At 39.9% G+C, this 25,504-nt stretch overlaps 1 protein-coding gene across 5 annotated transcripts in view; it reads right to left on the bottom strand.

Moving 5' to 3' along the window:
- PLEKHA7 (pleckstrin homology domain containing A7) overlaps window positions 1–25,504 on the bottom strand; it is a 295,587-nt gene that overhangs the window by 32,909 nt on the left and 237,174 nt on the right. For 3 of the 5 annotated variants that reach the window (XM_050957094.1, XM_050957095.1, XM_050957096.1), the window contains 6 exons: window positions 21,419–21,505; window positions 18,718–18,771; window positions 9,728–9,796; window positions 9,469–9,549; window positions 7,363–7,512; window positions 5,414–5,515 (listed from right to left, as the gene is read on the bottom strand). In XM_050957094.1, coding sequence (XP_050813051.1) covers window positions 5,414–5,515; window positions 7,363–7,512; window positions 9,469–9,549; window positions 9,728–9,796; window positions 18,718–18,771; window positions 21,419–21,505 — 543 coding nt within the window. Of the gene's footprint in view, window positions 1–5,413; window positions 5,516–7,362; window positions 7,513–9,468; window positions 9,550–9,727; window positions 9,797–11,856; window positions 11,938–18,264; window positions 18,289–18,717; window positions 18,772–20,871; window positions 20,992–21,418; window positions 21,506–25,504 lie in introns of all 5 variants that reach the window. The other 2 variants (XM_050957092.1, XM_050957093.1) reach the window with 2 other exon arrangements.

The raw sequence follows: 25,504 nt of genomic DNA, 5'->3' as shown, positions 1-25,504 counted from the left end.
ATCTTTCCCAAAGTCAAATGGCTACTTCTTTTATCTTCTTAGTTGAAAGAGCGATAGATAGGGAGAGACACGTTGGGGGTATTTTTATACTTCATGTTTATACTCCAGTCACCCTTTGAAATGTGTTTTGCAGAGGGTTACCCTGAGATATAGTTCATGGCTGCTGTGAGGTTGGAGTCATGGAGTCTTGTGGTGAAAGAGGTTCCATGCTGTTGGCTGCTAAAATATAGATTGATCTGTTTCTGCCCCACTTCTTTGCCAAAAAATGGCCACTTGACAGCTTTGACAGCTGGCTAGAGCATCACCTTGTTCTTTGCCTTTGAGAAACAAATTTATCCAATACCCAGACTTGTTTGGTAACCATATTTCAGTCATAACTTCAGCTTATGTTCATAATTTTACATATAATGTTGCTACATACATTTCACAAGAATATTATTGACCAGCTAGTTATTAGTTTTCAAATGATACCTCAACAAGGCATATTTTGTACAAGGATTATTACAATAGTGTGTAGGGTGTAAATAGAGGGGTGCATTCAGCCACACCAGATACTAGGAAAGAATGCGAAGAAGCCGTGAGGAAAACATTCTGTCACTACTGAATGAAGAAATAAGACATGGAACATGAGTTGAAGAGACATGGAACAGTGTAAAGTAGGATTACAAATGTTGGGCTACAAGGCCAAAATGAAGAAACCAAGGTGGATAATAGATGAAGTGCTGCTGTTAAGTGACAAGCTTAGGAAGCTGAAGGAGAATAAAATATGAGGACAAGTCTAAAAACTGACCAGAGAGATAAAACAGAAAGCGGAGAGAGACAGAAACAATTGGATAAGCAAACAAGGTAAAGAAGCAGAAGAATACATAAGAGAATGTGATATGGGGTTGTATCCTAAATTCCCTGTAAGCTGTGGGGTTGTGCAGCAGCCTATTTAGTGCCACGCAGGTGCTCAGGGAACCCGCCCAGCCGGGACCTGCCGGGACCGGGGCGCTGCTCCCCCGGCCTCAACTCAGCCCTGGATCTGCTGCAGTCGGGACATCCTGAACCCAGCTCTGACCCCAACCTGCTGCGGCCAGAGGAGGGGCACCCGGAAACTAGTCCCATCCCAGACCTGCTGCGGCTGGGGCAGGCACTAATTGGTCCAAATCCTCACACCAACTCAGGCGCTGTTTGGTTTGTATTCTCACGGCTCATGGTGAAGAGTGCTCTAATTGGCTTAGAGCTGTGAAGGTGCACGGACTATCAGGCACCTCCTGCTGTTCTGACCTTCCCATTCCAGGATGTAATGTGTGCTGGGACTTGTACTCTGTGCTGGCCCACATGCCCTGGCCCCGGAGAGAAGGCTTTGTGATTGGTTCTCGGTGGACGATGAAAGATCATTGCTAAGGTAGAGGCACCAGTGACTGGGCTGGTCTCCCCTCCCCCGACCCCAACCCAGACCCATCCCACACCTGCTGCGGCCGGGGAAGAGGCGCTTATCCCATGGCCCCAGTCCCAGAGTTGCTCTCTCCCTAGCATAACCCTGGAGCACCCTCCTGCACCCCAAACTCGTCATCCCTAGCCCCACCCCACAGCCCATACCCCCTGCTGGAGCCCTCACCCCTCCACACCCCAACTCTCTGCCCTAGCCCTGAGCCCTCATCCCTGGCCCCACCCCAGAGCCTGCACCCCAACCCTCATCCCCAGCCCTGAGCCCCTCATCCTCAGCCCCACCCCAGAGACCACACCCCCAGCAGGAGTCCTCACACCCCTGCACCTCAACCCTCTGCCCCAGCTCTGAGCCCTCTCCCACATTCCGAACCATTCACACCCCCCCACCACATTAATTTTGTTATGTGTACCAATATGAAGGTGATGTGTCACCTCCATATTGGAGACCATAACAAAACTCATTCCACACATGTGTGGGAAAATTAGAAGGACACTGGTTATATCACAAGATAAGAGAACTGAAAGGGATATATGAAATGAAGATGGTGGTGGTGAATGACAAGTGCAGACAAATAACTGAGGATGAACAAGCAAAGAATAAACAATGGAAAGAACATTTTGAAGAGCTATATAATGCAAAGAACACAGTAGATGAAATGATCCTGGAGAAGCTTCCCAGCACAAACAAAGGAGAGGAGAATCTGGAATTCTTAGAAGTTGTATTAAATGTCTTGATAGAAAGTTTGGGGGGAAAAAAAAGGCTTTGGGAACTGACAACACAACCACCGAGGTTGCAGAATTGATCAAGGAGGATTTACAAAGAATAACCAATAAGGTAAACTGGAAAAGCAGGAAATTCAGCTTAAAGATCAGCATGGAGAAGGCAAAAATTATGGCAACGAGAAGACAAGAGAAAGGTAAATACCAAACTTGGAGATAAAGAACTAGAATAAGTGGAAAAATGTGTGTATCTTGGAGGACTGGTATTGAAGAATGAGAATTGTGAAGATGATGTAAAAAGAAGAATCAGACCAGCTAGTATTGCATTCGGAAAACTCTGCAGGATCTAGAAGGCTAAAGACATTTGTTTTTATTAAAAGTCAGCTGTCTCACATACGCTGTCATGCTAATACTGCTGTACAGGTCGGAATACCAAAGTATGAAGAACGGCCATGAACGAAAGATTTTGACTGTAGATATGAACTGGTGGACGGGAATACTGAGAGTTTCAAGACAGCAGAAAATAAAAAAGGAAGAGACAGGAAAACAGCTTTGGAGAAATAATGCTGTTACAGAAGGTTCCAGAAAGATGATTGCAATGGTATGGACAGATGTTAAGAATGGACCCAGAAAGGACACTATAAATGGCGATACATACCTAACTGCAAGACACTCAGAATAGAGGAAGACCAAAGATGAGCTGGATAAACATGGTAAAGAATGACATAGAATGAAAATGTTAAAGATGAATGAAGCCATGGAGGTGGCACAAGATAGAGAGTGATGGAAAGACTTCACTCTGCCCCATCGTCACTGTTGACCTGACAGACAGGAATGAAAGAAGAACTTCATGTTAGTAAAAGATAAAAAAGAAAAAAAAACATGCAACGGGAGGGATCAGGAAAACAGCTTGGGAATTAGGTTAGACAACTGAACTAGCAACTAGGAAAGCCTGCTTCACCCACTTCCCATGTTAATGTCAATGCCACTCTCTATCCATGTCCTCCCTACCCCATAGGGCATCTTAATCTTCCGTGTCGAGAGTCATGCTAAGGTATCAGATCAAGGGTCCCTCTGATGAGACAGTGGAGGCTCCCTCGGGGAAAATGCTGCCTTCGTAGTCAAACTACTAGCAACTCAAACAATTTGGATGGAATTCTCCCTGTCCTTTCCAACTATTGGGAACAGGGTTAGGATATGGAAGGAGGGCACAGGGAGAATGTATAATCAACTACAATGTAAAAACCCAGTTCCTGACGATGTTCAAATGCACAACTGAAATTCTGACCTTTGGTGAAGTGTATTCTGTATCGAGATATGACCGGTATTAATTTCCTTAATGGTTTTTTTGAGTTGACAGGACATGAATTTGGGCAACTTTAACTCTAAGTTAATTAAGTTTCTTTGGTATGGTAAGTTATACAGTTGGCTTCAGTTCAATAATATTCTGGCACTCAAAGCTGCCCAGGCATCAAGGTTGAGAGATGATTTCTTTAGAAGCAAGGGAATGGAATTTAAGACGGATGATACACTATAAAAAGCTTCTCAAACCCATAATTTGATAGAAGAGGTTTAGTTGATAACAATCAAAACAAACGGACTAATTGATAATGGGTCAGAAGTACAGTGTAACCAGATAAAAATTTTAAAATATAACTGCTGTTGTCTTTTGGTAGGAAATATCCAGATAAATAGCCAGGAATTTGAATGAATACTCACATTGTTGTTGTTGTTTTTGCTTTTTTGTTTAAGATAATGCTTTGTAAAGAAGAATGTAAAAATACCCTCAACAACCTACCTTGCTCTAAGGATAAAAAGCAATAATTACAAACAACGGGTATGTAGAAAAAATCTGGCATTGCACATTCAGTTTTGCAAATAAGATGACAGATGAAAATAGCACTTCTCTGCATGATTCAAAATTAAATAATTGGTTTAAAATTCAGATCACTTTCAATCACTGATAAGTTCTAAACAGTTGTATCAATTTACAAGGGATCTGTAGTAATAACCATCCACTAATATCCCAACATGACAGAGAACAAGTAAGGAAAATAGCATGTCAGTGACTGATGACCTTAAAAATGGATAGATGAACCAACAAAGACAGATCAAATAAATGGAAAACTAGGGAGTCCTGCACAGACTTATAAATTAAAAAGTTATTAATGTCAAAAATGACAGCATCTAATAAAATACTGACAAATTTGCACAGACACAACGTTATGAAAAACATTTACAGCACTAAAAATAAAGCTAGACATCTCATTGCTATGTTACCACCATTTTTCTACTTTATGAGCCAAAAGAATGTAGAATACAAACAGGCATTAGTGGATACTTCAGAGTTAAGAATACCAGGAGTCAGCAGCATTTAGGAATTAAACATATAGAAAATGAATATCTTCCTAGATGTTTATCCTAAGTTCAGGAATAACAAGGATCTGTTAGAAACAGTTTCAAACATCTGCAGCTGTAAATACAATACCTGAATCATGGGACATTCATTACAATAGCCTTGTATGAACAGTATGATTGGAGAGACTTCCAATATTTTAAATACCACACTATGGTGCTAGTAAATAGTGACTTTTTAATGGTCCTTCCCCATCCATGTATGTTCTCAGGTTTGCATTAGTACTGATGCCCTGCCAGTGGATTTCCCCATATCCTTTGCCAGGTAATGCTTCTAACTCCTCCCCCACTCCCACTTCTAAATTATAGATGCTGAGATTTTAGGAAAAAGAATTTTTCTGTTTAGTTCTCTTTACTCTCCTATATCATTGTTAGCAGGATCTCATACTCCAGGTTTCAACCAATGGTTAATTCTCCAAGAAGAAACTTCTGCAGAATTTCTAATTATTTTCCTGTTACAAATGTCAACCTATGTTTAGTACTTCTCTATTAGACTCTTCTTTCAAGCATGTCTCCTTGCTCAGGAATATATTTATATGGCACGTTTAAATTTTCCGTATCAAAATTAATTTAAAAACAAAAGGACAAAAGCAAATTATTGTTTCTGTATTTAATATTAAAGCTAATATGAGATTCTTAAATACAAGTTTCATTCAAGCTAGCTAGGTATCTTGAAGTATATTTTGCTGACTTTGGATATGTCCAGCAGGAGCAGTAGGCAGGGAACCCTCCAGTATTCCCCACACAGAACAAGCATTTGAGAGACTTCCTCCCAGGAGTTAATCATTTTCGAGTTCAGTCGAGATCTCAACAACAGTAATTTAGTACCTGAAAACAGACTCACCTGAGGAAAGAATGATCTGTTCATCTGTTCCTGTAAGGCTTGCTTCAGCTGGTTCACATCCTTTTCCAATTTCAGATATTCATTCCAAGCATTTTCCATTTCCTGTTGGCAAAGAGAAAGGTTTCAATGCAACCCTACAATAAGCAATAAAAGGTACACAGCACTCTATCTTTCAGCCAGTTAAAAAATAAGCATGTTTTTAACCTTAAGGATTAGGTTGTTCCATTGAAAAAAGAAAAATGATCTGTTCTGAACAGAATGTAATGATATGAGCTTAAAGTGAAGCATGAGCTTAAATGCTTTACTGGGTTGTGGCCTGAGTGCTCCACACCTTGCAGGACAGAGTTCAGAATCTTTAGTTAGAAATGTTTTGATACTCTGCAAACACAGAGTGCTCTATTAGTTATTTAAGGACAAAGCAGGCATTCAAAGGAATCTAGGCACTGATATGAATTTTTGAAGGAAGACAACTTAATTTCAATTCCCTGTTCACTTTACTTCTGTTATGTGTAAAACTGAACATACTATTTTAAAAGAGTTCTAAAATGTTGGTACAAATTCACCCCCGAGTCAGAGCCACCAGAGGATCCTTAAGTCATTTACATTATGGCTAACATCTGCAGCTGTACATTCTGCTTTCTGACTCAAAATAGTGGAAGATGATTTGATTTTACGCACCTCTATGTAAAATTTCAACACAGCCCATAAAACAGTGCGTTGTCTGCAGACACAAAACACTGCATATGTGCAAGTATATGATGTAGACATTTTAATTTACCTGACTTATACACACAAGACGTGTGAGTACAATTTTAGAGGCAGTTTTCTAAAAACTGTCCTCATGTACTGTAGGAGTTAGGTATTATATGGCTGAGTACAGAGTGCTAGGTGGGTTTAAAATTCCCTTTCTTGTGTGGCCTATTAATGAAACATAACATTAATTTGATGTGGTGCCTTTATTAAAATTTATTCTTATTAGGTTGTGGTAACTGAGAGAGAGAAAATACTGGCTAATACTCCACGGTAAGACCCAACTCCTTTTTCTGCCTAGAAAAGTTCCAGGGAATCTAATTCAGCATTTTTCAAACTTCAGGTTGTGACCCAATAGTGGCACTGAGTTGCTCTGGTTAGCACCGCCGACCAGAACATTAAAAGTCCCACCAGTGGTGCTGCCCAGGTAAGGTAGGCTAGTGCCTACCTGTTTCAACACCGCGCTGCACCCCAGAAGCGACTCCGCCCCAAGCACCAACTGGCCAATGGGAACTGGGGGGGAGGAAGGGAGTGTGGTGCCTGAGGGTGAGAGTGGAGCAAAGCCACTTGCACACCACCACCTAGGAGCCAGACCTGCTGCTGGCTGCTTCCAGGGTGCAGCGCTGTCCACGGTGCCAGGACAGACGAAAACCCATAAGTCCACGCTCCAACCCCACACCCCAATCCCCTGCCCTGAGCCCCCCCCAACCTGGAACCCCTTCCTGCACCCCAAACCCCTCATCCCCAATCCCACCCCAGAGCCCTGACCCCCTCCTGCACCCCAACCCCCTACCCCAGCCCAGAGCCTCCTCCCACACCCCAAACCTCTCATCCCCAGTTCCATCCCAGAGCCATAAACCCCCTCCTGCACCCCAACCCTCTGTCCCAGCCCAGAGACCCTCCCACACACCAAACCCCTCATCCCAGCTCCTCTGGGTTGTGGGCATCAACAATTTTCTTCAGCTACGTCCCCAGAAAGTTTGAAAACCACTAATCTAGTTTATACCAGGATACCAGTGGAGACTGGAACAAAGGTTTGCAATTAACACTTCCATTAAAAAGACAGATCTGCATGATTTGTTTTCATATTCTACAACATTATCTAAATTGGTTTGTAGGATTTAGCCCTATGTCTGAAAAGTAATTCATTTTAGTCTAGCGCTTAGTTTAGCATTTCTTTGGAAGCACTGAACACATACAGTGGACGCCTTGGATATTTCAGCCCGAATATGAATGAGGTCCTCTTGCAAAAGTCTCTGCTGGGAAGAAATTTTTTCTGCATGCGGTGGTTGGTCTTTGTACAGTTCCATCTGTCTATGCAAAACCTCCAAAACAGATTCCAGCTGGTCCTAAAGAAAAAACGAAAATAGCAATAGACTTATATTTGTATGGGTCTGTACTGATTTACTACTGAGAATATGAAAGATCTTCTCTACCTCTCAAGTCTTTCCTCTAAATCACGAGGATCACAGATTTTCCTTTTACTGAGATGATAAAGAAGGAAACTGATTATTGGAAGGTATGAAGCGTTGGGCCATCACAGTAGCAACCACTAAGTTGCAACACAATTGCCATTATAAATCCGTTTTAGTGTTTGTACCTTTCAAAAACATTAACCAATGGGGGTGAAATGTTTCATGTTTAATTTCTGTGCAAACAGTAGAAAGCATTTTTTTTCTAAACTGCCTCTAAATTAATTAATTTACCTACTATATTCAGACATTCATTTTAATGAGCACATTTAATTTCAGCAGCCCCAGAGTATATAGGTAGGGCTCAAAGCTAGTAAAGTGTTAGTTTTATAAACACACAATGAAAGGAGGAGAAGGGAAGAAATGGTCCTTTTGTTAACGTTTACTATGTGACTTTTATATGGGATATAAACAGAAGGAAGGAAGAATGTTGGGGGGAGGAACAAGAAGATCTTAGCACAGGGGTTCTCAAACTGGGGGTCGGGACCCCTCAGGGGGCTGCAAAGTTATTTCCTGGGGGGGGGGTCACAAGCTGTCAGCCTCCACCCCAGTCCCCGCTTTTATAATGGTGTTAAATATATAAAGAAGTGTTTTTAATGTATTAGGAGGGTGGCACTCAGAGGCTTGCTATGTGAAAGGGGTCACCAATACAAACGTTTGAGAACCTCTGTCTTAGCAGCAAACAGGTCAAAGAAGTTACTGCAAGTTTGGTTGAGACATTTGGAGCTAAAACCTCAACTGTTGTAAATTGGCTTAGCTACATTGAAATAACTCAGGATCTGCTTCTAGAGGGGGGGCAAGTGGGGCAATTTGCCCCAGGCCCCGGACCCCACAGGGGCCCCTATGAGTTTTTTGGGGCCTCTGGAGCGGGGTCCTTCACTTGCTCCAGGGATGCCGGAAAACTCTTGCAGGCCTGGGCCCCCGGAGCTTCTTCTGCTCCCAGTCTTCGCTGGCGCAGGAGGGGCGGAGATCCTTCTGCTCCGGGGCAGAAGGACCCTCCACCGCCGAATTACCGCCGAAGCGGAACCCGCCGCTGAAGTACAGCCAGGTCTTCGGCGGTAATTCGGCAACAGGGGGTCCTTCCATTCCGGGACCTGCCGCCGAAGTGTCGCGGGGGCCCCCCACTGCCGAAGACCCAGCTGCACTTTGGCAGCGGGTCCCGCTTTGGCAGTAATTCTGAGGCGGGTGGCCCCCGCAGTGGGTCTTCGGGGCACTTTGGCGGCGGGTCCCGGAATGGAAGGACCCCCCCTGCCGAAGACCCCAAGCCCCCAGAACCCTCCTTTTTTATAGCTTTTTGCATAATGCTAGTGCAATCACACTACCTACAATGGTATTTAAATATGGTTCTTGTTAGCACAAGTTTTAAAACATTGCTAACTGTGATAACACGGTTGCCTCCCTGGTGAGACTTTTTTTCAATCTTATAATTGTGATAAAATAATGATATAGATTGAGCCCTTTCCTTGACCCACCCCCGTACCATTGTCAACTTAAAAAGAAAAACAAAACTATTCTGAAAATGTGCATTCAGCAATTTGTAATGGAGGTCACATAAAAATAAATGTTTGTAGTTTTAAAATATGCATTATTAAAACTTTTTTAAAAATATATTTTCCAAATACATTACTCATCTGTAATATTCAAAACATACCATTTTCATTCTTTAACAAAAGAGTTGCATAAACTGTCCAAAGTGAATTATTACAATATTGGTACATTACAATAATCTAATGCTTGGTTTGGAGTCCCAAAAGCCTGGATAAGAAACTTTAAGGTTTGTTCAAGATAATTAATTTATTATTATTGTTAACACAAAAATTTTAATTGTATTACTTTATTTTCCTTAAGGGATCTTATTTTGTCTTCCAAGTCCTGTAGAATCCCGTCCTGTTCACAGAAAACGCTTAGCTTGACCTACCAATAAAACCATATATATTTAAGTTAGATTTTAAAAAAGAAAGAAATCCTTCTTTTGTAGCACAAATTTCATTTTCATTTGGATCAGAATGAGAACAATTATAGTGTAACAGAAACAGCTAAATGCTAAAGTAACTATATTTGACAGGGTTTTGAATTGATGTTTGATACTTACATCAATATCACTTTCTGCAATCTTGACAGGTTTTGTACTTCGTTCTTTTAGTACATCACGCCCTGTTACCTAAAAAGAATAAGGTTTAAAGGTATATTAGACTGGTGGCAAAGTGAAGTATAATTATGCTTCAGTGATAAAGAAAAAGTTTTGTTATATGCTCTGGACAACACACTATTTGATTTACTGACATTAAAAATAAATGCTAAAGGGCTTATCTTTTGAAATATAAGAAATTTTAGATAAATTGTAGAACTTGTATAAAAGTAATAGATCAATACTATTTTCTTCACGAAAAGAAAATGTACGACTCTAGAATTATTACAAAAAGCTTGCCATATCAAATCTCTGAAACATGACAGTGGTACATCAAATATCTAATTCCAAAGGATTATCAATTAGTTAACATAGGCTGTTTAATGATGTGATAGAGTGCAGCTAGTGAGTAGGTGAGCCTGCACTCTGATCACTTATAGGCTAATTAGTGCCCCAGGAGAAGCTGATTGTGGTTAATGAACTCAACTGGCCAATCACACCAGGGCTTAAAGAAGGCACAGGAAGGAAGTGCAAGAAAAGAGGAGAGAGAGAGAGAGGGTAGAGAGGAACTAGCCGGGGTTAAATACACAGAGAGCTCAGACTAGGGAGACCTCTGTTCCCATCAAGTCCTCCTGAGAGTGCCTAAAGCGTGGCAAACACTGTAAATAGGTGGGAGCATGGGGGACTGTAGTGATATTGGTGAAAGGGCCTTGAAATGAAGTTTCACTGAGAGCACACCTGGAGGACACTGTGTGGTTTCTATAGGTCAGAAGACTGGGGTAGAGCAGCACCAGTGACAAATGACTAGTGCAATTGTGTCAGATTTATAATCAAAGGAAACATTGATCCCATTTGTCCTTAGTTTAAAAGTAAGGCCCCTATCCTACAAAACTTTTATGTATGAGTAGTCTTCACTGGAGTCAATAGGACTATTCATGTTCTTACAGTTAAACACGTGCATAAGCGTTCGCAGGATAGAGGCCCAACTGACTAAAAACATGTTTCAGTAGTTCCTGCGTATCTACAAAGGGCTCACTCTTCATGCTCACTCCACGAGGAATGTTATGGGAATGCAAAGAGGGATATTAGTCTGAGGCAGGAGCAAAAATGATATTTAAATACACTACATTTGGGATATACTTCTTTCTAGTTTCACCTTCTTTCATTTCAGTAATCTCTGGCTCCAAATCCAACTTCTAGAAGGAAAGAAGATAATCCTTAGGGACCACCCACAATTTAAAGTGGTACAGAGACTCAACTATCCCTCAACATTTTATTTTGGATGAAGTCAGCTGGTCACCAAGTAGGATTTTCAAATATCATTCTAGTCTTAAGATATAAGTACATTTACCATTTTTATATTATTCATGCCTATCATAGAGAACGCATATATTTATCATGTGTATTTCATTAAATAAAAGCCAAACGTTTGTTATTTTCCGATCATCAAATACAGAGGGTTTACTCTCCCTTAGAAGAAACCAGTCTTAATTATTTTTGTATTTTCAACATAAATTGCCAAATAGTACAATATTTTAATAGGAATGATTTTCCTTTTAAATTTATTAATGCATGTCATTTAGCATTACTGATAGTAAATATTCGGTCACATTTTCAAGTGCAGGAAAATATTTGGTATATTTAAGCATAAACAGAAGTGTGTCCAAGTACAAAATTTGCTGTTTTAATAATCTACAAGCTAGTGGATAGATGAATTTTTCTCTTAGTCTGCAATGAAAATACTATGAATAATTTGCTATATTTTGAAATGGATTATATAATCACAAATGCAAAAGTTACCTTAATTTCAAAGCAGTGAAAATGAGAACATAAAATAAGATTTAGCATGCTTTCACACTTTAGGAATTACATAAAGGAGTCACTACTTAACATAGCCATTCATTTTCAACATATGGTAAAACGAAACCAAGCACAGAGAGGTCAGCCATAATTTTGCATACAGCCTAAAAAAACATCTTGCAGGAAGCTCTTCTATTTATCATGATACACCTGTGGAAGCTAGGGTATATACATTGATTGCCATTTGAAAAAAAGCAATGGGATGGTCACATTTCAGATATAAGCAGTCTTACATTTATACCGGACAGTAACCCTTGTGCTGAGTTCTTTAGCACTTTGTAAACCATGTTGATCAGAGGTCCATTATTTTTTATCTGTTTCAAACAAAAGTTTAGCAATAGTTTGTTACTGGGGAAAAAAAAAAGATATTACAACTCAGAATCCATGAAAAACAGAAATAGAGATTCCAGAAGTTAGATAAAATATCTGTGTAAAGTTGATCTCCTCTCTCTTTCTGCAACTATTCTCCAGGGGAAGGCAACCAGCAGGTACTGTAGCTGCCTCATTCCTGATTGTTACCCCTTGACTTAGAGATGAAGAATATTGACATGTGTAGAGGACTTTCTTTTTCCACACTGATCACCAAAATTTAAAAAACCAACCTGGAAATTATAACTGTCTGCTTCTCCTCTGATATAACACTAGTTATGATTTGGCAAGGCTGCTAGTTCAACCATGAAACTATTTTTTTTTATTTTACTTTTGCAAACACAGTGTAACTCAGGGCCTTACAGTGTTGCCAAACCTGCAGTTTCCAAGGGCCTCACCAAGTATAGTGTGATATTTTCTCGTCATAATCCAGTGTCAGAAAATTAGCAGTATAGTACAATCTGCTTTGTGCAGACTGCTTAGAAGTGATAACATAAGCACCTTCAGAATCAGGCTATCTATTTTTTAACAATGTTCTGGTTATGGCACACTACAGATCCTGCACTCCTCCTCTAACAAAAACTGCTATCCACTATTCCTTAATTTTCTCTACGAACACACACATTTCACCTTATTTCTCTCTCCTCTTCACTTCAGAGGAACTGAACTCCAGTTGCTATGACATAAGTTTGGAGCAGATGCTACCGAGAAGGTTACAAAGTTATAGCTTGATTTTAGTAAGGCTTTTGACAGGTCCCACACATTTGCATAAGCAACCTAGGGAAATGTGGTCTAGGTCAGTGCACAGCTATAAGATGGATGCACAACTGGTTGAAAGACCAGTAGTTATCAGTGGTCCCTGTCAAACAGAGAAGGCATATCTAGGAGGTCCTTCAGGAGTCATTCCAGGGCCTGAGACTATTCAATATTTTCATTAATGACTTGGATAATGGAGTGGAGAGTATGCTTATAAAATCTGGAGCTAACACCAAGTTCAGAGGGGTTGCAAGCACTTTGGAGGACAGGATTAGAATTCAAAACAATTATGACACATAGGAGAATTGGCCTGAATTCAACAAGATGAAATTCAACAAGGACAATTGTCAAGTACTATTCTTAAGAAGGAAAAATCAAATGCACAACTACAAAATGAGGAATAACTGGCTAGGTAGCAGTATTGCTGAAAAGGATCTAGGAGTTACAGTGGATCACAAATTGACTTTGAGTCAACAATGTATGCAGCTGAAAAAAAGGCTACCACCATTCTAGGGTGCATTAACAGGAATATTGTAACTAAGACAAGAGAGGTAACTGTCTCGCTCTACTGGCACTGCTGAGGCCTCAGATGGAATACTATATCCAAATGTGGGCACCACACTTTAAGAAATATCTGGACAAATTGTAGAGTCCAAAAGCAACAAAATGATAAAAGGTTTAAAAAACTGATCTATGAGGAAAGGTTACAAAACTGGGCATGTTTAGTCTTGGGAAAAGAAGTTTCGGGGGGGAGGGGCGGGGGGGCTGATAACAGTCTTCAAATATATTAAGGCCTGTTTATAAAGAGGATGGTGATCAACTGTTCTCCATCTCCACTGAAGATAGGACAAAAGTAATGGGCTTAATCAGCAGCAAGGGAGATTAGGTTAGATATTAGGAAAAACTTTCTAACTATAATGGTAGTTAAAGCTCTGGAATAAGCTTCCAAGGTATATTGCGGAATCCCCCTCATTCGATTTGTAAAAACAAGTTGGATAAATACCTGTCAGGGAAGGTCTAGGTTTACTTGATTCTGCCACAATACAGGGAGCTGGACTTGATGACTTGTCAAGGTCCCTTCCAGCCCAACATTTCTATAATGAATCACTGAATGGCTTTATACAGGATCCCAGATTTTCTTGAATTGCTCTAGTGCAAATGCTTAATGGAATACACTCTTCTACACTTTATTAGGCCTTCCTCATTCACATTCTGCATTTCCTAATCTGGAATGTATGTTTGAATTAAAAAAAAAATCAACAAGTTACTATGGTATTATGAGATCAGATTTACCCACCCACTCTACAGACAGATTGTTTACACCTGATCTCTTAATTATTAAGCAGAAAACAAACTACACCTCTACCTTGATATAACGCTGTCCTCAGGAGCCAAAAAAATCTTACCACATTATAGGTGAAACTGCGTTATATCAAACTTGCTTTGATCCACCAGAATGCGTAGCCCTGCTCCCCTAGAGCTCTGCTTTACCGTGTTATATCTGAATTCGTGTTATATCGGGTCGCGTTACATCAGGGGAGAGCTGTACTTCCTTTTAGAATTTCTCAATTCTCCACTGCCTGTAGCATACTTTATTATAAGCTTACACATGAAATGTCTTTCCTTACTGTGTAAGGACTTGACTAGTTTTCAGTAAATAAGGGCTTGTCTGCACTTTCAATGCTACAGCAGCATAACTCCGCCACTGGGCTGTGCTCTGTGTTTCAGTGTAGACATTACCTACATCAACGGGGGGGATTCTCCTGTCAGCACAGATAATTCACCTCTCTGAGAGGTGGTAACTAGGTCAATGGAAGAATTTTTCTGTTGATCCAGCGCTATGTCGTGACTTGCTTTATTTTAACTACGCTGCTCAGGGGTGTGGATTTTTCACACCCTTGACTGATGCAGTTAAATCAAGCTAATCTTCTAGTGTACATCAGGCCTAAGCACCGGGCCACACATTAAACAATGAGGATAAAACAAAATATCAAATAGTTGCTCATTCAGTGAGCGCCTTCCTTACTGTGCACTGAATGAGGCATGGATCCTATGGAAAAAAAACTGTATGCGATCATGTAAGTAAAAACCAAGTCATAATTAGGGCTACAATTTTGTCACACACATTTTTAATACATTTCATGGCACAGACGCGAGAAAACAATTATGTCTGGAAAGCAGGACAGTGGGGAGCCAGTGGGTGGTTGTGGGAGAACAAGTTCACCTCTTATGCTCATGGCTCCTGTCCCGTGGGGCTAGGCCCAGGTCCCCCGCTGTTGGCATTGCGACCTGGCCCACATGGTCACAACACCTCCACAGATAGAGACAGATGGCCGAAGTCGATTGGCATTGTGAGCTAGCACATGGGGTCACACCACCACTCAGATTTGGAGGGGTGGACATGCTAAACCTGCGTGGTGTCATGATCCCATGCGCTAGGTCGCAAAGCCTATCAGCATTTCACAGATTGTATTCAAATTCATTGTTTCTGTGACTGCTGTGACAAAACTGTAGCTTTAATCATAATATGCACACACAAGAAAGGCAAATAAAGGTGGCACAGGCAACATTAATCTGGTATTTCTTAATTTTTGAGTGCTTGACTTTGCAATCTTTAATAGGCTGTTTTATTAGAGTAATTTTCTAATTAAAAAACAAACAGATTTACAAATGCAGAAATTCAATCATTTATAACCATATTGACATCTTTCCCCAATTTGGGTCACCAGCAGGTTCTAGATCCTTAGATTCACAGCACAGATTTCTACCACTTGAGATAGCAGAGTAACTGGTAGCAATACTAGGCTGTAATCCTCTATGTGGACCAATCTCTAGAGGAGGGATAAGAAACATGCTTTGCCACTGGGTTTCATATGTATTTGCTAACAGCAAAGAAATGTAGAGACTCAGGACCCCAGGGTTCAAATTCAGGTTCAGGAGGTGAGTGATAACTAATGGTTATACCGTATAGACCTTTCTGCCTATGCCCCCTGCATATCCTACCTCTTCTCTCTCCCCTCCACCCTGACTCCTGCCACACTTTATACCTATTCAGCTCCCACCCTGGCCTTCTTCTCCCCTGCAACTATCCCCTCTCTCATCATCTGAATCCTGCCCCCTGCTCCAATTTACTCACATCCCCAACTCCTGTCTCCCTCCCCTTCTGCTTCTATCTACCCCTCAGCTCATGAACCCCTCTCCACCTAGCTCCTGTCCCTGTCTGCTTCCCCCTACCCTCCAGCTCCTGCAACCTCATCCCTCCATATCTGCAATCCTGTATGACTACTTCCTTGTGGAGAGGGGGAGCGGTAGATGTGGTATATCTTTACTTTATTAAGGTTTTTGATACTGTCTCACATGACACTAGGGAAATACAACCTAGATGGAGCTACTATAAGGTGGCTGTATAACTGGTTGGAAAACTGTTCTCAGAGATTAGTTATCAGCGGTTCATAGTCAAGCTGGAAGGATATATCAAATGGGGTCCTGCAGGGATTAGTTCTGGATCTGGTTCTGTACAATATCTTCATCAGTGATTTAGATAATGGCAAGAGAGTACACTTATTAAGTTTATGTATGGTACTAAGATGAGGGGAAGGTTGCAAGTGCTTTGGAGGCCAGGATTAAAATTCAAAATGATCTGGACAAACTGGAGAAACAGTCTGAAGTAAACAGAATGAAATTCAATAGACAAATGCAAAGTACTCCATTTAGGAAGGAACAATCAGTTGCACACATACAAAATGGGAAATGGCTGCCTACGAAGGAATACTGCAGAAGGGGATCTGGGGGTCATAGTGGATCACAAGATAAATATGAGTCAACAGAGTAACATTGTTGCAAAAAAAGCAAACATCATTCTGGGATGTATTAACAGGGATGTTGTTAGCAAGACACGGAAAGTAATTCTTTTGCTCTACTCCATGTTGATTAGGCCTCAACTGGAGTACTGTGTCCAGTTCTGGACACCACATTTCAGAAAATATGTGGACAAATGAGAGAAAATCCAGAGAAGAGCAACAAAAATAATTAAAGGTCTAGAAAACATGACCTATGAGGGAAGACTGAAAACATTGGGTTTGTTTAGTCTGGAGAAGAGAAGACTGAGAGGGGACATGACAACAGTTTTCAAGTACATAAAAGGTGGCTACAAGAAGGAGGGAGAAAAATTGTTCTCGTTAACCTCTGAGGATAGGACAAGAAGCAATGGGCTTAAATAGCAGCAAGAGTGGTTTAGATTTGACACTAGGAAAAACTTCCTGTCAGGGTGGTTAAGCACTGGAATAAATTGCCTAGGGAGATTGTGAAATCTCATTCATTAGAGATTTTTAAGAGCAAGTTAGACAAACACCTGTCAGGGATGGTCTAGATAATACTTAGTCCTGCCATGAGTACAGGGGACTGGACTAGATGACCTCTTGAGGTCTCTTCCAATCAATTCTGTGATTCCCTCTCTTCTTCCACACTGCTTGAACACCAACTGTGGGCGCTGAGAGAACAAGAGAGTCTTTCTACTCTCAGTTCCTGTGCCCAGCACTAAGGTGGTTTCCAGCTGGGAGATGAAATTGCAGGGAAATCTTGCTCAGTCCCTTCAATGATGATTTATGCATGAGGAGAAGAGTTTCACACTATGAGAGCCAGCAGGCTGTTGTGCTGAGCAAAATTATTAGTTTTCTTTTAATGGATTTTTCAAAACCTAACGTTTATTAATCTAGTTTTGTTTTCAATCTGCTTACCATGGATTATAGCTATTTTAACTGAGATGCAGAGTTTGAGCTTCAGGATAATAACATTGTTTAACATCTTGGATTCATGCAACATGATACTGGCGACCTGATATAAATAAGAATTTGCGATCTCTCTTTGGGAAGAAATGTCAATTAACTGAACTCACCACTAGATGCCACTATTGCTTGATACAGATGTTAACACAGAATTTCACTGGCTGTGAAAAACTTGAACTTTAAACAATTTCACATAAATTTGATCCTATTGCTAAAGAATAATCACAAAGTAATATTTTGATAGACTGAACTTGGAAAATTTGTTTAAATAAAAAGGAGTGAGTGTATCAAAAATATATACTATAAAAGTGAAACAAAATGCACCAAATTTAGACTAATTTAACAGCACTGAAAAACTCAGTGACATTGTCAAGGTTGTGAATGCAAGCTATAGGAATATGGGCTTATTTTTAGAACCTACCCTATTGTCCAGTGGGCTAATTCTAGGAAGTTTCTGGCTATTCAATAGCTCAATAATGGCATAAAGTGGTTAGGAAAATATTGCATTACTCTTAAGTGAACCATGGAGAATAATTTAGGGAAAAGGTTAATTCATTCTGAAAGGAGTTCCATCTAATCTTTGGAATTATTTAGGATCTTCAGAAATGCAAGTATGGCAAGGAAAACCCCCATATAATAACATGGAGGTGAGAGGAAGATTGCAATATATTCAACTAATTTATTACAACACTACTACATTATAAATATGTTTAGAAATAATAATATTCTTACTGTTATCATAAAAGGAGACCGCTTCTAATAGAAATAAAGGAAAAATAGGAATGAATAAACACTGAAATTCTGTATTCTGTTAACTTAGAATACTCAGTCTTAAACATAACAGCATTACCATAATGCTGTAACAGATATTAATATTCTGAATCAGATCTTACTCTAGTTTCTTTAAATTTACAAAAGATAAAATAAATTATTCTTGCACTGCTTTCAAATTAAACTAAAACAAAATAAACTTGCAACAAATTTACTTAGTTTACATTTTCAGCCTATAGTCAGTGAAGTAAGACTCTCTCAATTTTAGAGATTTTTCCAGTTACACCAAAAGAAAATTCAGCATTCTAAAATCTGGATACACAAGATTCTGAGTAATGCAAGTAGGGAGAAGATATACAGAGGACTGATGGGATGATCAATACCGGAAATATGATTCCTATAAATATGTCCTACCTTTAGATCCAGATATTCCAAGTCTTTCTTCAGCTGGATGTAGGTGTCATCAGCCTTCAGTTAAATATATAAAAAGAATGAACAACAATGCAATGTACGGTATTCCACTACTTTAAAAGTAATTTGCAAATACTGGAAAACTTGTATTAAGCTATATGTAAGTAAGAAATAAAAAGTAAAGTGACAAAGCGGGTACACAAGTGGCACAAAATAAACACACTGGCCTCACTGTCACATTGCTGTTTATGGCTGAATATGAAATAGGCAAAGTATCATGGAGAACAGATTTTTCCCCCCTTCCATAACATACAAGGTGACAAAAACATACTTGTGGCTTAAAATATTTTCGAAGGCATGAACAACATTTTTATGGCTAGTATACTCAGAGCAGGATACTTTATTGAAAAAGGTGTTAAGCCATGGCTTAGCATTCTGTATTACATTCTTTTTGACAGAAAAATTTGCCTTATTTAGGATTGGTCTTAGATTTGAAATGTAAAATATTTCATTAAATAACAAGTCATCAAAACACTTCTGGTCAAACTTCATAAACATTTTAAAATACTGTATGCATCCCTCACTTTGAGAGAGATGGAACAGCTGCTTCATGGATAATATTAAATAAAAATTATCATATAGTTAGAGAACCATTCTGGCTTTTCATCTGATCATGTTCAAATTAATACTTTTTTTTCTTTTTGAAACACTGTCTAGTTAGTAGCTGCTGTCTGTATGGTCTTATAATTATACAAAGATAATATTACCTTTATTTAAGTTACCCCCAAAAATGTGCACACCAGAGTCACAAGAGAAAATGATTTCTCTTCTTTCACCAGAAGTATTTTCAACAAACAACAAAGCAAGACATAACTGTTGCAAACAATCTTTGTTAACTGGGCAAAATATCCAGAACATTGTTTAGAATTATTTTCATTATTTTGAATTCTGGACTTATTGGCATAACAGAGGAAAAGACAACTACTCTGGTTTCAAGTTTTGAGACTTCATGTTTTGCTATAATGAAAATACTTATCTGAAAAAACTCTGTGCTAGCGAATCCATATACCACACATATATTTCTTTGCAAGGATTAATTTAAGATTGCTCTGGTATGTTCAATATACACCTCTACCCCGATATAATGCAACCCGATATAACACAAATTCAGATATAACACGGTAAAGCAGTGCTCTGGGCAGGTGGGGCTGCGCACTGCGGTGGATCAAAGCAAGTCTGATATAACGTGGTTTCACCTATAACGCAGTAAGATTTTTTGGCTCCCAAGGACAGCGTTATATCGAGATAGAGGTGTACTTTGTAATAGAGAAAGTTATGTTTGATCAATTAGCTTACTTGATTGCCTGAACACTCTACAGTGTATGAATTAGTTCACTGCAGCTGTTTGGCAGGTGAAGGAAATGAGAAATAAGTGTTTTAAAGAAAAAATAGTGAAAAGTTCCCTAAATTTGGTCAAAATAAAAATTGCTGACAGCTTTAAAAGACATGGTCATAAATGTGCCCAGATTACTAGATGGCTCCCCTTTGGAAAATGTTACAAATCTAGTACCTTAATAAAGAGATTAACAACTGTATTTCTGCCCCATCTTCAATTTTAAAACTTCTTACATAAATGCTATCAACTGGGCTGTTATGGACCTATGATGGCTAGTGTTATTTATGCAAAAGAACAATTCGACTTTTATTAACTAAACTTTACCTGCAGAAATTATGCAATTACAAGTACTATGAGTGTTCTAGCTGGTTGATATATCTCACTTTGGAGTTAATGCAGCATGTGGTGAAGTGAGCCACACCCATTATGAAAGCAGTGCAAAGATATTGTCTTGCTTCAGTCAGAATGAATAAAGTATACTTAATTCTCTTTTCTGAAAAGATTTTAAGAGGCGGCATTTCCAGAAATAATATCAAAGCAAAGTGATATCTAAAGCTTTGAAACCATAAGCAACAGCACCCAGTAGCTTAAAATACTTATAATTCACAGCATGTACAACAACAAAGAAAAAACACAAATGATTCAAGGATTGAAAATACCAAAGAATGGGCAAGGAAGCACAGACTCAAGCACGTCACTAATGGAGCATTTGCAGAGTCACAAATTATCATACAGCACAGATGAGCCAATCAGCAGCTGACCTGATAGATGGAATTAGTTGGCAAATGCTGTAGTAATTGGGCGATTGTGTAATTTCGTATACTAGCCAACTTAGCCTGATGTCTCCTTAATCGAATGAGAAGCAATGTTAGCTCTTCAGGCTGCAGGTATTTAGACACATTGTAAAGAGGAAATTAGCAGTCTTCAGGGAGCGTCACTGTAATTACATTCTTCACCTCAGTGCCCAGACAGCATTTACTTGACCTGATTAAGCAACTATTTAATTAATTCTGCATTTGGTCAAATAAATGCAATAAAAGAACAGGGTTTACTAGAAAACTGTAGTATAGTAACAAAACTAAAGAAGTTCTACACATGGCCTACTCCTGCCCCCACTGGAGTCAACAGCAAAATTCCCATTGACTTTAATGGTCAACGCTTAAGCTTATGTAGTTCAAGTTTAAGAAGAGTTAGCTGGTTGTCAAACAACAAGAGAAAACAATATGACTAAGAAAATAGCAGGACTTGAAAACCTTACAATAATTTGGTGGCGGGGAAGGGGAAAAGAATTCTAACATTTCAACTTACCGACTTGCCATGCAAACTGGGTGCACTTACAGTATGGGTCATATATCCCATAGTAGGCATGGAGCGTCTATCAACGTGTGCTGAATTCTGTAACAAGAGCCATAATCAAAATAATGAAGACTACCGCAAGTGAAAAGTATGGTCTTATGCTTTAGATACTTGACTGGGATTCAGGAGATTTGGCTTATATTCATGGCTCTGCCAGACTTCCTGTTTGGCTTTAGGTAGTCTCTAAGTTGGGGTAACTTCATTAATGCCTGTGAGGATTGAAGATATTACAATAAGCATCATAGGAAATCCTATAAATAAACAAACGTAGGAATTTGGGAACTGCCATACTGGATCAGACCAGGGATTAATTCAGTACATGTCTCTCGCATTGGCCAGTACCAGATGCTTCAGCGGAAGATGCAAGAAATGTTGTGGTCAACAATTATGGAATAAGATGTCCATACAGGAAATGTATTCCTAAACCTGTTAGTTAGTGGTTGGTTTATGCTCTGAAGAAGCACAGTTTTCCCTTACATTACTATGGATGTCCTTTTTGAGCCATATAAATGTCTAATCCTTTTCTGAATTCCACTAAACTCCTGGCTCAGTGACATCTTGTAGCAGCGAGTGCCACATACCAATGTGGTGTTTGGTAAGATAAATAAATCACCTTTTATCAATTCTGAATTTGCCACATTTCAATTTCACTGAATGTTCCTTTGTTCTTGTAACACAAAAAAGGATACAGAGCAGTTCCTGACTTACCCTCTCTATACTAATTATTTTGTGTACATCTTTATACATCTATATTAGGGATGTTATAAATCAAAAAATATTAAATAAGCACTAACTATTTTCTTCTACAAATTGCATAGAAAGTGAAAACAATTTTATGGTTCACAGCTTGGTAGAAATTAATATGGCATAAAAAGAATTAGTTTTTTTGTCACACAATTATAAATACCTAATGAAAACACAAATGAAAAAGCAAGGAGCTGCAGTGTCAGGGAGCAACTCTAACATTTTGATGGAGTAAGGGAAGAATGATATTGCACATTCTTTTACAATGGTATACCTTCAACAGCAGTACAGCCAATGTAATTAGAAAAACAATGGTAGGTGAGCTATAACAGGAAGTTTAAGAACATGTCATTTTCCAGTGCTATATTTCACTGGAGTTGTTTAATCAGCCGGTAATTTTGTCCCTCATTTATATATGTGAAGTATGGCATTACAAAACTAGAGCCCAAACCATATATATAACAACAAAGATGAAAGATCTACGATAAGCTGAACCAGTGGAAAAGATGTGAAGCTGTGAGTGGAACTGTGCTGAGTACACATAAACAACAAATCCCAAAATGACATGAAGTAATCATCTTCGCCGAATATTAGCACGTTACTGAATCTGAAATGGGTGTGGGTTTGCAAGTCATCTTCCCTTCCCACTCTTAACATTTGACATCTGAAGGATGAGTAATGCGCTCCCACTTTGTTCCAGTGTTAGTGCTAAAGGATCTTCTATGCTCTACTTTACCTTCCCCTCTGCTCATAGTGCACTGGGAGAGAAAACTTATTTATGCTACAGTCCAGCACTGACACTGAGCTGAGGTGGAGAGACTAACCATAATCTGTTGCATGTGATTGTAGAATAGTTGTTAGAAAATCTATGTTCATTTTCTCTCCAAGAATTATCAGCTGACAGTGGGGACAAGCTAATTAACATAGGACAGGGTGGACTGCATTCGGTCTCACCAGAAAATTCTTTTGGACTATGGAAGACAGTGATCAGTTAGGAAAATACCTCCTCTCACTCAAAGATCAGGAGGGTGACTCCTCTTCAAGAAAAGAGCCAAAAGAGAAACAGGCCACCAGGCCTCTACAATAAAACTATAAAAGTGCAGGGGGTGGGAGAAGGAGGAGAGAGGAAGGTGGATCGGAGGGAGAGATACAAGGGTCTGGGTTTTTGTGGGAGGATTTCAATTTAGGTTGGAAAAATCTGAATTCTCAAGAAAACTGCAGGGATAGCCTGCTGCCAACCCTATGGAACTAAATGTTGCAGACTTCAAGCAACCCCTATTTGTGAGCTTTACAAAGACTGGGTTTACCATTCCTCTATGGTGTTACTTTTATGATATGCTAAGTATATTCAATTTGCCAGCAATGTAATATACCAGATCTTTTGTACCAGACTTTAGACCATGCTTGAGGAGACTTCAGCAAATAATATGCATTATATACATTGTGTAGTTAAGAAGGTATCTCTCCCATCCCCCCAAGATGACATCTGTAAAGATGCAGCTGACAAGAAAAGAACAGTTACTTACTTTACAGTAACTATGCTTCTTCAAGATGCATTGTCTACATGGATACCACTCTTGGTGTGCATGTGCCCCATGCATTCAACATGAATTACTTTTAGCCATAAGTGTCTATTGGAGCCACACTAATGACTTAGATGTCCTCATGCCCACCCACCTGAGGGCATAAAGGGCAGAGCTGGCCTAACTGTTCTTCAGTTCCTTCACCAGTACAGAAGCCAAGAGTAGAAGAACTCTGTGGTTGCATGGAAGATAGGCAGGTTGTGGAGTCCATGTGGACACTACATCCTGAAGAACCACAGTTACTGTAAGGTAAGTAACTATTCTCTTCCATCTTTTCATGTTCTCTGTATGTATAAATATCTCCTGTCGGTGTGTTCCATTCTATGCATCCAAAGAACTGAGCTGTAGTCCACGAAAGCTTATGTTGAAATAAATCTGTTAGTCTCTAAGGTGCCACAAGTACTCCTATTCTCTTTGAGTGATTGTCCACATGGATTTCACTCTTGGTAGCTAACAAGCACATTTGCTTGGAGATGGGTACTTGGAGGACCCCTGTTTAAACAATGATAGTAGGACAGCCCTATCAAAGCAGGCATCAAATTAGAAGACTCTGTCAAAGAATAGTATCAGAGGGGTAGCCGTGTTAGTCTGGATCTGTAAAAGCAGCAAAGAATCCTGTGGCACCTTAAAGACTAACAGACGTTTTGGAGCATAAGCTTTCGTGGGTGAATACCCACTTCTTCAGATGCATGTGGTGGAAATATCCAGGGGTAGGTATATATATGCTAGCAAGCAAGCAAGAGATAACGAGGTCAGTTCAATCAGGGAGGATGAGGCCCTGTTCTAGCAGTTGAGGTGTGAAAACCAAGAGAGGAGAAACTGGTTCTGTAGTTGGCAAGCCATTCACAGTCTTTGTTCAATCCTGAGCTGATGGTGTCAAATTTGCAGATGAACTGAAGCTCAGCAGTTTCTCTTTGAAGTCTGGTCCTGAAGTTTTTTTGCTGCAGGATGGCCACCTTAAGGTCTGCTATAGTGTGGCCAGGGAGGTTGAAGTGCTCTCCTACAGGTTTTTGTATATTGCCATTCCTAATGTCTGATTTGTGTCCATTTATTCTTTTCCGTAGAGACTGGCCAGTTTGGCCGATGTACATAGCAGAGGGGCATTGCTGGCATATGATGGCGTATATTACATTGGTGGATGTGCAGGTGAATGAACCAGTGATGGTGTGGCTGATCTGGTTAGGTCCTGTGATGGTGTCGCTGGTGTAGATATGTGGGCAGAGTTGGCATCGAGGTTTGTTGCATGGATTGGTTCCTGAGCTAGAGTTATTATGGTGCGGTGTGCAGTTACTGGTGAGAATATGTTTCAGGTTGGCAGGTTGTCTGTGGGCAAGGACTGGCCTGCCACCCAAGGCCTGTGAAAGTGTGGGATTATTGTCCAGGATGGGTTGTAGATCCTTGATGATGCGTTGGAGGGGTTTTAGCTGGGGGCTGTATGTGATGGCCAGTGGAGTCCTGTTGGTTTCTTTCTTGGGTTTGTCTTGCAGTAGGAGGCTTCTGGGTACATATCTGGCTCTGTTGATCTGTTTCCTTATTTCCTCGTGCGGGTATTGTAGTTTTGAGAATGCTTGGTGGAGATTTTGTAGGTGTTGGTCTCTGTCTGAGGGGCTAGAGCAGATGCGGTTGTACCTCAGTGCTTGGCTGTAGACAATGGATCGTGTGATGTGTCTGGGATGGAAGCTGGAAGCATGAAGGTAGGCATAGCGGTCGG

Source organism: Gopherus flavomarginatus, chromosome 5 (genome assembly GCF_025201925.1).
Source record: "Gopherus flavomarginatus isolate rGopFla2 chromosome 5, rGopFla2.mat.asm, whole genome shotgun sequence".
In the NCBI taxonomy this organism is placed as follows: Eukaryota; Metazoa; Chordata; order Testudines; family Testudinidae; genus Gopherus; species Gopherus flavomarginatus.
Note: the sequence above shows the minus strand (reverse complement) of the source record. Positions and strands in the feature narration are given on the sequence as shown.